Source organism: Ursus maritimus, unplaced genomic scaffold, assembly GCF_017311325.1.
Source record: "Ursus maritimus isolate PB19 unplaced genomic scaffold, ASM1731132v1 scaffold_29, whole genome shotgun sequence".
Taxonomy (NCBI): domain Eukaryota; kingdom Metazoa; phylum Chordata; class Mammalia; order Carnivora; family Ursidae; genus Ursus; species Ursus maritimus.
Window position 1 is genome coordinate 33,750,070 of NW_024425452.1, and position 17,574 is coordinate 33,767,643.

A 17,574-nucleotide genomic window follows, 5' to 3' on the forward strand; every position below is an offset into this window, starting at 1 on the left:
TGTGAGCCTATTCCAGGCAACACTACTCCCACATACGCTCAGTATGACTGAACCTTTTTTCCATTCAAATTTCTACACATCCCAAGCTAACCATATTGGTTAACAATAATTTAACAGTTGCTTGTTTTGTTTTCTGTTTACAAATGTGGTGATCTTTACCATGAATACTATAGGACATGGTATGATTTTGACTGAATATGTAAAAAAAAAAAAAAAATGGGTCACCATCTATGAATGCCAAAAAGAAAAACAGTCTTATGAATTAATCCCTACATCATAGTTAAATCAAAGTCGTGGCATGCTGTGTTAATTCTGGCTTGTTTTACAGCTTGTGGAATAAAAACAACAGTCAATGATGGAAAACTGACTTAGCCAAAAACTGATCATCTTGGCAATATGAATGATTATTTCATTTTTAACTCCTAATTATAGCAAATCTTTACAAATTTTGTTACAGCCTTAAATGACAGAACTTTGAAATGTATCAGCTCAAAAAATATTTACCACCAACTTAAATGTAGTTGCTTTATGTAACATACCAACCTCAGTACTTACCTCCACCCCTCAAGGGATAACTTGTTCATAAGGCCTGAAAAAATCAGGTTTTCACCCCTCACCATGTCCTATGGTTCTCCCTTCCACATAAAAATGACACTACAGATAAAAGACTGGTATCCAAGATCTACAAAGAACTTCTCGAACTCAATACACGAGAAACAAATAATCAAATCAAAAAATGAGCATAAGATATGAACAGACACTTTTCCAATGAAGACATACAAATGGCTAACAGACACATGAAAAAATGTTCAAAATCATTAGCCATAAGGGAAATTCGAATCAAAACCACATTGAGATACCACCTAACACCAGTTAGAATGGCAAAAATTTACAAGACAAGAAACAACAAATGTTGGAGAGGATGTGGAGAAAGGGGATCCCTCTTACACTGTTGGTGGGAATGCAAGTTGGTACAGCCACTTTGGGAAACAGTGTGGAGGTCCCTTAAAAAGTTAAAAATAGAGCTACCCTATGATCCAGCAATTGCACTACTGGGTATTTACCCCAAAGATACAGACGTAGTGGAGAGAAGGGCCATATGCACCCCAATGTTCATAGCAGCTATGTCCACAATAGCTAAATTGTGTTAGAAGCCGAGATGCCCTTCAACAGATGAGTGGATAAAGAAGATGTGGTCCATATATACAATAGAATATTACTCAGCCATCAGAAAGAATGATTACCCAACATTTACAGCAACATGGATGGGACTGGAGGAGATTATTCTAAGTGAAATAAGTCAAGCAGAGAAAGACAATTATCATATGGTTTCACTCATTTATGGAACATAAGAAATAGGGAGATCTGTAGGAGAAGGAAGGGAAGAATGAAGAGGGGGGTAAACAGAAGGGGGAATGAACCAGGAGAGACTATGGACTCTGGGAAACAAACTGAGGGCCTCAGAGTGGAGAGGGATGGGGGATTGGGACAGGCCGGTGATGGGTATTAAGGAGGGCACGTATTGCATGGAGCACTGGGTGTTATACACAAATAATGAATCATGGAACATTACATCAAAAACTAATGATGTACTGTATGGTGACTAACATAACATAATAAACAATTATTAAAAAAGAAAAAAAAGAACAGCAGTCTACTAAGGCTGCTTTTCAAACACTTTTCTAAGTTCTGTCTTTATTCCACTTTGGCAGTTTAGAAAAACATACCTTTAACTGAAATTAGCTTATAGAAAGAATTGTAAAACAAACAAAATGCTCTGCATGATTTTCAATTTAGGAATAGTTGATATTTGTGTTTAATTTGAATTCTAAACCATTGATATGATTCAAATGGTCTGTTATGAAATGAAACTCCCTGATAAAATAAAATATTCCCACACAAATAAATAAAACCAAAAGCATGGCATTAAAAAAAAATGATGCTAGCAACTGATCAAAAGTAAAGCATGATTAAATTTAATTTTCTAACAATGGTGAAAAATTTGTGCCAATGCACTCACATTCTCTTGTGTGGCCTCCCTTTGAGTAGTACAATTCAATTCAACAAAGATTTATTGCGTATCTATTCTGTGCCAGGCGTTGGTGTAGGAACCTGTTCGTAAACAGAACTAGATCCCTGTCCTTGGGGTCCATACATTCTAGTGGCTGAGACACACAATAAGCAGTAAATGTAATAAATGCTAAATTATATAAAATTGTGTAATAAGAAAAAAAAGTGCAAAGCAAGAGTATGAGGAGAGCCAGGAATGGGAACAAAGTGGGGCAGAGTTCAGTGTTACCTGGGGTAATCCGGGTAAGTCCAGAAGAGCGTAATATTTCAACAAATACTGAAAAAGATTAGGTTGTGAACAAGCTGGTTTCTGGGGGAAGACTATTTCAGACAGAGGGAAGAGCAAGAACAAATATTCTAAGTGGGGAACATGGCGTAGGAGGTCAATGACTGCAAAGGCAGTGCTGACTGAATGGCTGGGAAAGGAGGTCAGAAGCAGCCGCAAAAGGGACCAGCTTTTACTGGCTGAAATGCCACTGCCCATCAGCAATAAGGTTAGGTCAACACAGGCTACTAATTGCAAATTATTTTCACATTTCCTACTGAACAAAAAAGTCCCCTTAATTTCTGACCTTATCCGAAACGAACTTTCCAACTTTGCTTCCGTAACAATTCTTTTCCTTTCAGCATCTTTAATCCCCATTAATGAAACTACATCTTGTTCAAATATTGTTATACTATTCCCCCATCAAACTGGCTACACAAATAATCTTTAAAAATAAAAACTAAATTGCTTCCATAAGCACATTCCTGNATTCCTGCTTTATGTTTGTTTATAAATACATTTAAATTAAGGAGGGCAAGTAAAGATTACAACAAAGGATCTTATTTTGACCCATAAAGCACTGTTTTTTTGCTTCTGTTTGGTTTTGGTTGGGTTTTTTGCTTTTGCTTTTACTCTATGAGCACAATTAAGGAAATCTATACTGAGACTCCTTTTTAAATATTACCGAGGAGCAGATATATTCCTTCTTATTTTCCAACTTATTACACATGGTAATATACATGGAAAACTGTATGAAACACACGCTTTTAAGGAACTAGGCCACTTACCTTGCTAAATAAAGGTCAAGAGAATAAAGAAGATAGACAAAGAGGAAGCATGATACACAGACTTTGTCAAACCTTAATGATCATCTTTAATAAATATAATTTACCTTTAATAAACGCAGATGAAATATTTCGGTATTTCACTATATAGGCCTTGATGCCGTTCAAAAAGAAAAAGGAATGTGTCTGTTGGCCATCTGTATGTCTTCTTCGGAAAAATGTCTATTCATGTTGTCTGCCCATTTTTTAACTGGATTATTTGTTTTGTTGGTGTTCACTTTTATAAATTCTTTATATATTTTGGATACTAACATTTATCACATATATCAAACGCAAATATCTTCCCCATTCCATAGGTTGCCTATAGTTTTGTTGACTGTTTCTTTTGCAGAAGCTGGAGGTTCCTCAAAGAGTTAAAATAGAACTACCCCTATGATCAAGCAATTGGACTACTAGGTATTTATCCAAAGAACACAAAAATACTGATTCAGAGGGATACATGCACCCCAATATTTATAGCAGCATTATCAACAACAGCTAAATTATGGAAAAATATCCATTGACTGATGAATGGATAAAGATGATGTGGTGTATATATACAATGGAATATTACTCAGCCATAAAAAAGAATAAGATTTTGCCATTTGCAAAGATGTGGATGGAACTATAGAGTATTATGCAAGTGAAATAAGTTCAGTCAAAGAAAGACAAATACCGCATCATTTCACTCTTATATGGAATTTTAAGAAACAAAACAGATGAACACAGCAGGGGAAAAAAAGAAGTAAGTCAATCTAGAGACAGACTCTTAACTACGGGGAACAAACTGATGGTTACTGGAGGGGACGTGAGCAGGGAGACGGGTTAAATAGGTTACAGCGATTAAGGAGGCACTTGTGATGAGCACTGGGTATTGTATGTAAATGTTGAATCACTAAATTCTACACATGAAACTAATATTACACTATATGTTAACTAACTGGAATTTAAATAAAAACTTGAAAAAAAGAAACACTAATGACAGATGCAATAGAAATTTATTAAAAATATTTTTCTTCTTTAGAAAAACTTCAAAATCTAAAGCATAAATGTATCTATGCAATTAAAACTCAAATCTTTAGTTCACACAGGCAGAATCACTTTATTTGGGAAGCTCTGTGTTTCTCTAACTTACATTAGTGAATGACCTTTCTCTTATACGTTATGTCACTGTAGTTTCACCAAAGTCGGATTCAATGTTTAAGGCATGCTTTTTTAAAAGCAGTTATTTTATACCCAGTATGTGGTAGAGTATATTGTGGGATACTCAGACAAACAGTAACCCCTTCTTTTTCTGACACAATTCACACTCTAGTAAGGAAAATAGGGCGCAGTGGAATAATACATTCATAAGACTGAAATAGAATAAAATCAGTGTAAAACATTTACACTGACATTAAAGGAATGCTGGAATTAATGGAACTAGAATTAATGATTTGAATTAAAATGATTAAGCAAGGAAAGCACTTAAAAGGAAAACACTGTAAACCATGTTCAGCAAGACACAGCAAATTTGACTTGCTCCTCCAAGTCAAATTGGCTCCTCTAAGGGTGGGCCAGTATACAGGCAAAGATGCAAAACTAACAAAATATCCACCTTAAATCTTTGAAGAAATATAAATCTATGTACATACTCTTACATACATATACATAAAGCATATATGCTGATTTCTAATTCTTATATGACCTACCTTCTTCATGCACTTGAAAAAAGCGGAGAGTAAGATATAAATACAGAATTTTTAAAATAATTTTTTTTTTTTTAGAGAGAGAATGCAAATGAGAGGAGGGGCAGAGGGAGAAGGAGAGAGAAAATACCAACCAATTCTTCCTTAACATGGAGTTCAATCTCACAACCCTGTGATCGTTACTTGAGCCAAAATTAAGAGTCAGATGCTTAACTGACTGAGCCACCCAAGCACCCCTAGAAATAGAATTTTTAAGAAAAATATGGCTTTGGTTAAATTGTCAATCTGATCTTTTCTTTGTATGGAAAAGTGGAAAAAAGCCTCTGAGTCATAAATTTGATTTGAGTCATGTTCCTTGGTAAGTAACATGGTTGCTGATTTTTCTCATATTGACAGACATTCTTTCCATTTGATTTTTTTTTTTTCAAATGGTTTACATCACCTTTGGACCACAGAGAAAAACAGCAGATGGTGTCCCACAGAGTCATATGTTTTCATTAAATTTCTTATGAAAACCAAAGTAAATTATGCTGATTAAAATAATGGGTGGAATCCAACAGGCCTCACAGATTTATAGATAAAATCATCTAAGTTATAAATATATCCATTCAACTAATAAAGTACCAGGCATAAAAGGCAATGATTGGAACAGGTGGAAGAAGACAGTATAGAAAAACCATGAAATTCACTGCAGCAGAAATGGCAGAAAGACAAACAATAGGAATGTATGTTAAGGCCAAAAATTTAGTGTAGAATGGTGAAGAAACTATTAAATTGCAACCTTGTGTAAGGGTGAGGAGCACATAAACTTATATTTCTGATGACTTCTTTAAAAAGAGAGAATATTATAAATAATAATAAAAATAAATTTAGTAAATCTGGCCATGATAATCAGGGGCTATATATCTTATTCCTTTAAAATCTGATAATGACCTCCAAGAACTTTGACCAAATTAATAGCTTCTCTCAGTAGTCTGAATAGTGTGAATGACACACAAGGGCTTTATTTTAGTACCGAATGAGTGAAAAAAATCATCACTTTATGAAAAAACAATCATCATAGCCTGCAGTATATGGCAGACGGTATGGTTTCAGAGTAAGATTATTTCTCTTAAATATTATGTGACAGATCATAATAAAATTTGTGATGACAGCCAAAGTTGGGGAAAGTCATCTAAATATTATAAGAATCATCTTTCTGGCCACTCCTAGTGCTTCCAATTGACTTTTAATTTTGATAATTCAAAGTAAAAAAGGGAAAAAATTAAAAATAGAGTACTGGCTGAATAGTTCTTATTTCTTTCATTAAAAAATTTAATACTAGCTTTTTAAAAACTCACTTGAGGTACAGCTTTTTTTCTTAATTAGTTAATAATCATCAATGAGGGGCGCCTGGGTGGCGCAGTCATTAAGCGTCTGCCTTCGGCTCAGGGTGTGATCACTGCGTTATGGGATCGAGCCCCACATCAGGCTCCTCCGCTATGAGCCTGCTTCTTCCTCTCCCACTCCCCCTGCTTCTGTTCCCTCTCTCGCTGGTTGTCTCTATCTCTTCAAATAAATAAAAAATAAAATAAAATCTTAAAAAAAATCATCATCATCAATGAAATGCTAATTTAGAGAATTTTAGGCAGCAGAGCTGAAGCAGTCATTACTTGTCTTATTAACACTCAGGGGCAACTGATTCAGGAAAAAGAGGCTACTATATGGGGGGATGTAAAGATGTAAAGTTTTGAAATGTGTTCAGATTTAATGTTTTATTAACTTGAAACCATTATAAACATAGAATGTTATATGCAAACCTTGCAGTAATCACAAAGCAAAAACTTACAGTAAATACATAAGAGAAAATGACAAAGAAGTCTGAATATAACAATAAAGAAAGCCATCAAATAAGGAAAGAGAAAGAGAATAGAAAGGAACAACAAAAACAGCCAGAAAACAACAAATTAGAAATAAGTAAATACCTATCAATAATTACTTTAAATAAAGTGGACTAAATTTTCCAATCAAAAGACAGAGTGGCCCAATGAATGAGAAAACGAGATGCATCTATATGCTGCCTACAAGAAACTAACTTCAGAAGTAAAGATACACACAGACTGAAAGTGAAGAGAAAAAGATAGATATTCCATGCAAATGGAAATGGAAAAAAAATTAAGCTGGTGTAGCTATACTCATATCAGACAAAATAGATTTAAACAATGTAATAAAAGACAAAGAAGAACATTACATAACGATATAGGGATCAATCCAGCAAGAAGATACAACATTTATAATTACATATGCATCCAACATAGGAGCATCAAAATATACACAGCAAATACTAACAAACCTAAAGTAAGAAATTGACAGCAATACAATAATAGTAAGGGATGGTAACATCCCACTTGAATCACTGGAGAGATCATCCAGACAGAAAATCAAGAAGGAAACAATGGCCTTAAATGACACATTACACCAGATGAACTTCATAGATATATGCAGAATATTCCATTGAAAAGCAGGAAAATACATATTTTTCTCAAGTGCTCATGGAACATTCTCCAGGGTAGATAATACATAAGGTCACAAAACAAGTCTCAATAAATTCAAGAAGACTGAAATTAGATTAAACATCTTTTCTGACTACAATCATATGAACTAAGAATCAATTACAAGGAGAAAACTGGAAAAACTATATGTGAAGATTAAGCAACATGCTACTGAAAAACCAATGGGCCATCAAAGAAATCAAAGGAGAAATCAGAAAATAGCTAGAGACAAATGAAAACAGAAACTCAACATACCAAAATCTATGGGATGCAGCAAAAGCAGTTGTAAGAAGGAAGTTCATAGTGATACAGATTTACCTCAAGAAACAAGAAAACTCTCAAATAAATAATTAACTTCACACTTAAAGGAACTAGCAAGAGAACAAACGAAGCCTAAAGTTAGGAAAGGGAACAAAATATTAAAGATCAGAAGAGAAATAAATGAAAGAGAGACTAAAAGTTCAATAAAAATGATCAATGAACCTAAGAACCAATTATTTGAAAAGATAAACAATACTGACAAACCTTTAGCTAGACAAACCAATAAAAAAAGGGGGGGGCTCACATAAAATTAGAAATGAAAAAGCCATTACAGAAATACAAAGGATTGTAAGAGACTATGACAAATAATTATACAACAAAGTGGACAAACTAGAAGAAATGGCTAAATTTCTAGAAATGCACAATTTTCCAAGACTGAATCATGAAGAAATACAAAATCTGAATAGATTAATTTCTAGTAAGGAGACTGAATCAGTAATCAGAAACCTCCCAACAAAGAAAAGCCCAAGATCAGACAGTTTCACTGGTTAATTCTACCAAATATTCAAAAGAGATTTAATAGCTATCCTTCTCAAACTCTTCCAAAAAATTGAAGAAAAATAAACGCTTCAAAACTCATTTTGCAAGGCCATCATTACCTTGAAACCAAAACCAGATAAGGACACCACAAAAAAAGGGAAATTACAGGCAATATTCTTGATGAGCATAGAGACAAAAATTGTCAACAAATATTAGTAAACCAAATTCAACAAAACATTAAAAGGATTATATAGCATGATCAAATGGGATTTATCCCAGGGATACAAAACGGTTCAACATCTGCAAATCAATGTGACATACCACATTAAGGAAATGAAGAATAAAAATCATAGATCATCTCAATAATGCAGAAAAAGCATTTGGCAAAATTCAATATCCAATTATGATAAAAATTCTTAAAATGGGTATAGAAAGAATGTACCTCAACATAATAAAGGCTACATATGACAAACCCATAATGAACAATATACTCAATGGCAAAAAGCTGAACACTTTTCCTCTAAGATCAGGAAGGAGATAAGGATGCCCACTCTCACCACTTACATTCTACATAGTATTGGAAAGTTCTAGCCACAGCAATCAGACAGGAAAAAAGATAAAAGGCATCCGAATTAGAAAGGAATGAAGTAAAACCATCTCTATTTGTAGATGCCATAATACTATATGCAGAAAACCATAAAAAAACTATTGTAGGCTACAAAAGCGTTATAGGATATAAAACTGATATACAGAAATCTATGGTGTTTATATACAATAATAACAAACTACTAAAGAAGAAATTAATAATCTCATTTAAAATTGCATCTCAAAAAATCTGGTAATAAATTTAACCAAAGGAAATGAAAGACCTGTACATTGAAGACTATAAGACACTGATGAAAGAAACTGAAGAAGGGGGAAAAAAAGAAATTGAAGAAGACACAAATAAATGGAAAGATATCCCATGCTTATGAATGGGAAGAAATAATTTTGTACTCTGAAAACTACAGAACACTCACGAAAGAAATTGAGTAAGCACACAAAGAAATGGAAGAACATTCCATGCTCACTGATTGCAAGAACAAAATTGTTAAAATATCTATACTACCTAGAGCAGCCTACACATTTAATACAATCCCTTTCAAAATGATACCAGCATTTTGCACAGACCTGGAGCAAACAATTCTAAAATTTGTATGGGACCAGAAAAGACCCTGAATAGCCAAAGTAATGTTGAAAAAGAAAACCAAAGCTGGAGGCATCACAATTCTGGACTTCAAGCTGTATTACAAAGCTGTAAGCAGCAAAACAGTATGGTACTGGCACAAAAACACTCTTAGATCAATGAAACAGAATACAGAACCCAGAAATGGACCCTCAACTCTATGGTCAACTCATCTTTGAGAAAGCAAGAAAGAATATCCAATGAAAAAAAAGATTATCTCTTCAACAAATGGTGTTGGGAAAATTAGACAGCCACATGCAGAAGAATGAAACTGGACCACTTTCTTACACTGTACACAAAAACAAATTCTAAATGGATGAAGGACCCAAATGTGAGCCAGGAATCCAGGAAAATCCTAGAGGAAAACATAGGCAGCAACCTCTGTGATCTTGGCCGCAGCAACATCTTGCTAGACATGTCTCCATAGGCAAGGCAAACAAAAGCAACAAAACGAAACTAGAACACTATTACATTAAGTACATAAAAATTAACTTAAAATGGATTAAAGACTTGAATGTAAGACCTGAAACTATAAAATTCCTAGAAGACATAGGCAGTAAACCCCTTGATAACAGTCTTAGCAATCTGTTTCTGGATCTGACTCCAAAGGCAAGGGAAACAAAAGTCAAAATAAGTAATTGGGACTATATCAAACTAAAAAGCTTCTGCACAGTGAAAGAAACCATCATAAAAACAAAAAGACAACCTCCTGAATGGGAAAAGAAATTTGCAAATCATAAATCTGATAAGAGATTAATATCCAAAATAAATGAAGAATTCATACAGTCAACAATAAAAAAAAAATCAAACAACCTGATTAAGAAATGGACAGAAGATCTGAATTGACCTTTTTCCAAAGAAGACATACAGATGGCAAACAGATACATGAAAAAATGTTAAAAAATCACTAATCATCGGGGAAATGCAAATCAAAACCACAATGAGATATCACCTCACACCTGTTAGAATTACTATCATCCAAAAAAAAATGACAAGTCTTGGAGAGGATGTGGAAAATGGGGAATGTGAATTGCTAAAGCCACTTTGGAAAACAGTATAGATTCCTCAAAAAATTAAAAATATATCTATGATATGATCCAGTTATTCCACTTACGGATATTTATACAAAGAATATGAAAACACTAATTTGAAAAGAGATATTTCTCCTGTGATCACTGCACATTATTTACAATAGCCAAGATACAGAAAGAGCCTGAAGCGTCCATTAATAGACGAACGGAGAGAGGATGAAGCGCGCACACACATATACAGAGGAATGTTAGTCATAAAAAATCGAGATCTTGCCTTTGTGTCAAAATGGATTGGCTCTTGTGGGAATTTACTCAGTGAAATAAGCCAAATCAAGAAAGACAAACGCGGGGCACCTGGGTGGCTCAGTCGTTAAGCGTCTGCCGTTCGGCTCAGGGCGTGATCCCGGGGTCCTGGGATCAAGCCCCACATCAGGCTACTCCGCTAGGAGCCTGCTTCTTCCTCTCCCACTCCCCCTGCTTGTGTTCCCTCTCTCGCTGGCTGTCTCTCTCTGTCAAATAAATAAATAAAATCTTAAAAAAAAAAAAGAAAGACAAACGCTGTATGATTTCACTGATGTGTGGAATCTAAAAGAAAAACAGACAAAAAAATACCAAAAAAAAAACCAAAAAAAAAAAACCTCACAGAGCTTAGTTTAAAAAAAAACAAAAAAAAACTAGTATAAGAAGTACAACCAGAAAAACAAACACAAATATTTAAGGAGTGCATACATTTGGTGATTATCAAATACACTTGACATATGCAAGGATTATAAGAACTTTAATATTCCCCAAAATTAAATCACCTAAAAAGAAGGAATTCTTTGAACCAGATTTTTTTCCTGGTATACTGGTATACAAGAAAAGACAGGTGTTGGCAAGGATGTACAGAAAAGGAAAACCTCATGCACTGCTGGCGCGAATGTAAATGGGGGCAGCCACTGTGGAGAAGAAGAGGGAGGTTCCTCAAAAAATATAAAGTGGAAATGTCATATGATCCAGTAGTTCCACTATTAGCTCCCCCTGCTTGTGCGCGCTCTCTCCCTTTCTCTCTCTCTCTCTCTCTCTCTCTCTGGCTTCCTGCTCAGCAGGGAGCCTGCTTCTTCCTCTCCCTCTGCAGCTCCCCCTGATTATTAGTAATCTCTCACTCTCTCTCTGTCAAATAAATAAATAAATAAAATCTTTTAAAAAAATAAATAAATCAAAACAAAACAAAAAACCAAAAATGCTCTCAGATCCTATAGCTCCTGGGCAGAGAGAGCTAATCACCAGGAACAGGGATTCATCACAGTATTCAAACACTCCAAAACTTTAGCAAGGCAGATCTGCTAAGTCAGGTTCCTGGATGGAACCTGACACAGGAAATAACCTGCTTTGATGCCACCCAAAACTTGAATTCCCAGATTCCCTAAAACTTTCTGAAGCCACAAAAATGGTCTGCCTCCTCAGACAACACGCACCTCCCTCACCTCCATCCCCCTCACCTCCTCTCCAGACCCTCAGGCCTGTAGCGAGGGTTATGTCACAATATAACCCACCTAGGACATACCAGGCTAACAAAGGAAGAAAGGGGATATTCCACAAAGGAACTGCAAGATCTAGCTGGTTTATACTAGCCAGAAGAGCAGATACGAGATCAATTTCTGAGGGTGTTTGCTCAAAGGGGTTTGGACTTTACCTATTAGATAAGAAAAAGTTCATCGACTTGAGGGTGCTCTCCTGGATGTAGGATTTACAACCAGTAGAATCTCAGATGGCACGAACTCATGGCTAGGGTGATTCCTCGAAACATGGAGAAAGTAATGGCTCATATTAAATTTTGTTGAAATGCCAGAAATGTTGGGGCACCTGACTGGCTCAATTGGTTAAGCGTCTGCCTTCCACTCAAGTCATGATCTCAGCATCCTGGGATCAAGTCCCATATCAGGCTCCCTGCTCAGCGGGGAGTCTGCTTCTCCCTCTCCCTCTGCCCCTCCCCCCAGGTCATGCACACACTCTCTCTCTCTCATACTCTTTCTCTCTCACACACACTTTCTCTCAAGTAAATAAATAAAATCTACAAAAAAAAAAAAAAAAAAAAAAGCCAGAAATGCTGTGGCAGATGGCAGAAGAGGGGATCACAAGGCTCTGAGAGTACATTCTAGAATGCAAGTGCTACGTAAGGCCAGAAAACCCATCAGATATTATGTTCTACCTGAAGGCCCAGAAAACACACCATTTACAAAAGCCATAAGGAAGATGCCAGTGAGAAGATATCCATGTTAGTAAGTTTTGTGGCGGTTCTCTTCTGAAGCCCAGAATTTTTTTTTTTTTAATGATTTTTTATTATATTATGTTAGTCACCATACAGTACATCCCCGGTTTCCGATGTAAGGCTCGATGATTCATTAGTTGTGTATAACACCCAGTGCACCATGCAATACGTGCCCTCCTTACTACCCATCACCGGTCTATCCCATTCCCCCACCCCCCTCCCCTCTGAGGCCCTCAGTTTGTTTCTCATAGTCCATAGTCTCTCATGCTTCATTCCCCCTTCTGATTACCCCCCCTTTCTTTATCCCTTTCTTCCCCTACCGATCATCCTAGTTCTTATGTTCCATAGATGAGAGAAATCATATGATAGTTGTCTTTCTCTGCTTGACTTATTTCACTTAGCATTATCTCCTCCAGTGCTGTCCATGTTGTAGCAAATGTTGAGAACTCGTTCTTTCTGATAGCTGAGTAATATTCCATTGTATATATGGACCACAACTTCTTAATCCAGTCATCTGTTGAAGGGCATCTCGGCTCCTTCCACAATTTAGCTATTGTGGACATTGCTGCTATGAACATTGGGGTGCATATGGCCCTTCTCTTCACTACGTCTGTATCTTTGGGGTAAATACCCAGTAGTTGAAGCCCAGAATTAACAGAAAGAAAGGCTGTTCTAGAACTAGGCTCACTGACAGCGGTGGGGATAATAGGTCCAAGGTGAGGACCAGAAGCCATGAGAAGCTAGGTGGACATAATTATCGTATGAGTGGCAAGGCTGGGGTTAGTGTGGGGCTGACCCACAGAGAATTACTGAGATAGTTAATACAGCATCCCTGGATGCAAAACAGATAGCTGACAAAGCGACTAGTCAATGTGTACAATCAAAAGAAATCAAAGTCAATGTGTATGATCAAATACATAAATACTAGTCAATGTATACCATCAATGATAAATGAACAAAGTTGCCCCAAGGAAATCACAATATCTTTCTCAGCTTCCATGCCTCAGCTAATTTTTGGATTCAGAACCCTCTAACATAAGAGACCCAGAATCCAGAAGGAAAGACCTTCCAACACCATGGTAAGAATACAGGGTAATAATTTCCTCAATCCTTCTCCAGTGGGACCTATAGCTCTTTATTCAGGTAACTGTGCTCTGGGGGCAGGGAATACCCAAACATTTCAGGGGCACAGAGGTGACAGTGATACCAGAAGACCAAAAGCATCTATATGCCGTTAGAGTAAAGGCATTTAGAAGTCCGTAAGAAATAGAGCCTTGGCCAAGGTCTAGCTCATAATGGGTCCATTCATTAGGACCACAGACTAACCTGATGATTTTCTCAGTCCCCAAATGTATAATCAGAATTGACTAACACTATTAGTAAGTGCCCCAACACCCATATCAAGTCCTTGGCTCATGAGGTAAAGAGTGTAATTGTGAAGAAAGTCAAGAGGAAGAATTTGAAACTGCCCCACCCAACCCTGAGAATGTAGTAAGTAAAAAACCCAACACAGTATTGGGGGGAGGGAGACTGGCAGAAATTAGTGTGCCCTTAAGTATCTAACCGGCACACAGGGAGGTTCCAATGAAGTTATCCAAGGCTTTGGTGGTTCTACGGTGAAGCTTGACCACTCCCATTATCCACTTTATCCTTCTCCCTTTATCCACCCCTTCTGTTCCCTCCCTTCCAAAGGGGTTCATTTCAAGGGCACTCCTCAATCAACTCCATCTTAGAATGTGATTCCTGAGTAACTCAACTTGCAAAGTCATTTTTCACCTTGAATTTAGGTTACATTTTCTTTTTAAATAATCTTGGGCTTATCTTCAGGACCACTTCCTAATTTAATTGGGTAGTGCTAGGTGTCGCTTCTAGAAAACTTCTCCCAAACCAGCAGCATGCTAGAAACTATTTTTGAAAAGTCTTTGTGATTCTTCTCTGGGAAGAGTCGATGGTATAACTCCGCATTTAAAATTATTGACTTTTGTCAATCCTCATTTCCTTATCAGAGATCTTAGGTAAGCCTTCAAGTCACTATTTATAAATAAATAAATAAAGCTTTTCTGACTCTATATTGACACACAGTATTCAAAATTGGCTCAAATCTCATTTTCTGAGGAAAGCTTCTCATTGATTCCAAATGGAATTATTTCTATTTTCATTTCATCAGCACTTAAGTATATAGGCCATACAAACTACGTTCATAAATTTGTTTAACAGCTTCTTCCTAAGTACACTGAAGTTGTAAATATAAAGACAGACTCTACTCACACAAAGAGACACTAAAAACAAATATGATAAGAACTGCATTTCCCTTTCCTTTTACATAGTGTCACAATGTTCTCTACAGAATCTCCCAATTAATGTTGCTATCTAAAGAGTTACAGGCAATTTCAAAACATTATATATGAGAAACTACTAGAAATTAACTGTACCATGCAATCTTGAGTTTGAACTGTACAGTTCCTCAACTATTCCTATGAATAAGTACAGCTTAGCCAAGTAAGTTAATAACAACAATAAATAAATCAGGCCTATATTTTCAAAAAGTAGCCCATACTCACAGCCAAATATACTCCGCCCTGCAACCTTAGGCAATGAGAGATTCAATATACTCTAAATATTGTGCAAGCTGATGAAAGCACTTTCTGCTGCTGCATACAACTTCTTAAAACTAAACCTTATAATAAAAAAACCCAGAACTCCGTCTCTAGTTACGGCTGATTCTAGTGATGAGTTTATTTCTATGAAAAACCAAGGCAACATATAGGTTTTAAAATAGTCCATGGTTTTTGTGGCTGTATAGTAACAAACGGGATGGCTGTCCCATTAGTGTGACAAAAATCTCTCAGAATACATTACTAAATTATGGTGGAATCTCTTTGCTGAAAGAAAAAAAAATTGGAAAACTTAATACTAGCACTTGGCCCACAATTAAATGTTACCTAAATTAGGTGTAATCGAGTACTGCATTTTAATCAAAGACTCATGAATTGTGATTGGATGTCCTGGTTCTTAAACACCATTCTGGACTTGTGGATTATACTAACTCACACTCAGTCCCCACTTCCTACCACAAAAGGGTCAGAAAGACCCACAAAGATGATTGGCGATCACATTTTATTAGCAGTCAGAAACAAAGTACAGACTGCCAATCATAAAATGGCTTGCTCAGGTAATTTGGTCAGTGACCACTGCCTCATTCACCATAATCATGCATTTCAATAACCACACGATCTAAAGATTTTCATAAAAGTATCTTCAGGGACAGCAACGAAGACAACCTTTTTTGAGATAGATGCATGACTTTATCATTTGGTCACTAATAATTAAGACAGTATGTGTGTATGCATTTCATACAAATCACTTCTAATTACTAAACATAATACACCAAGCTTGGACACCTTTTTAGTTCACTATGTTAGGTTATCTTTAAATTTTTGAAATGCAATTCAAATATAGATAAAATAAAGATTATACGTACTTAGAAGAAACTGCTTCCATGAATTCATCCAAAAAATCATCATATTCAGGACCTCTCACTCTTCTCTGACGTAGCCCAATGTACAACGGATCTTTGAGTAAATCCTATTAAAAAAAAGTTACACAGATATAGAAATAATGATAGGGATGTCATTCACACTTTCTGAGCTTGTTTCCTCATCTATAGAAGGATAGAAATGGAAATAAAATCTTTCCATACTGAGTAGGAATTAACCTGCAGTACTATCTGGCATTACACAGAATGTCTATTGTATTTATATGTCAAATAAGAAAAATAATTACTAAACATTAAAACATTCTGCCTTATTTGGGGGAAACAAAAGGAAATAAAATCTTTCAGTGGTGCTAATTAGAAAAGTTAAATTCTGATTTTACAAGCAAAGTTTATCACATAGAAAAGTCATATTGGGTTTTGAAATATTACATCAGTTTAGGAAATGGAAAGATACCAATTCTTTTCCTAGATTTGTTTTGTTTCTGAAAGCAAAACCTCAACAAACATTTTGATTATACCTTTAATATATTAGCTGGCTGATGTTAAAAATAAATTTTTAGACCTAAGTTTTCTTAGACTTTTTAAATTTTACAAAGTTTTTTCTTAAACTGATATGAGACGACATTACTCTATTCAAGTTTTAGTATATGTAATACTGTTTTTTATGAGACCAGTTTTTTCATTAAGGTATAATTTATACACTATAAAATACATATATAACAAAAGCTCCCAGTAAACTAGGAATAGGAATGACCTTCCTCAACCCAATAGAGGGCATCTGTGGAAAACCCACAGCTAACAACATATTTAACAGTGAAAGATAGAAGGCTATTCCCCTAAGACTGGAAATAGGACAAGGATATCTACTCTTGCCACTTCTATTCAACACTATACTGGAGACCCTAAGCATAATAAGGCAAGAAAAAGAAAATACAGGAAAATAGATTAGAGGAAGAAAGTAAACTTATTTGTATATGCATGATCATGTATATGGAAAATATTTAGCAATCTACACACAAAATAATCCACTAGAAAAAATATGTGAATTTAACACAATAGTAGGCTCTAAGATCAACATACACAACTATATCTCTATATACTAGCAATGAACAGTTGAAAATGAAATAAAATATACAGTTCATTTACAATATCATTCCAAAACATAAGATTCATAGGGGCATATTTCACAAAATATGTGAAAGCCCTATATACTTGAAACTACAAAATACTGCTGAAGGATATTTAAAAAGACAAACTGTTTCTGTGGGCTGGAAAAGAAATTTTGTACTCTGTGTCATGTAACAGACGTACTGTCATCGTCAATAACCTGCAAAGACAACGTACCTAAAGAACTTGTGAATCTGGTGGAAGAGGTCCAGGCAGAACGCCGTA

The 17,574-nt window shown here is 35.6% G+C and overlaps 1 protein-coding gene across 1 annotated transcript in view; it reads right to left on the minus strand.

Moving 5' to 3' along the window:
- Positions 1-17,574, minus strand: part of ME1 (malic enzyme 1) — a 175,329-nt gene that overhangs the window by 74,389 nt on the left and 83,366 nt on the right. Inside the window, exon 6 of the mRNA XM_040643704.1 lies at positions 16,168-16,271. Within this exon, the coding sequence (XP_040499638.1) occupies positions 16,168-16,271 (104 nt within the window). The remainder of the gene's footprint in view (positions 1-16,167; positions 16,272-17,574) is intronic.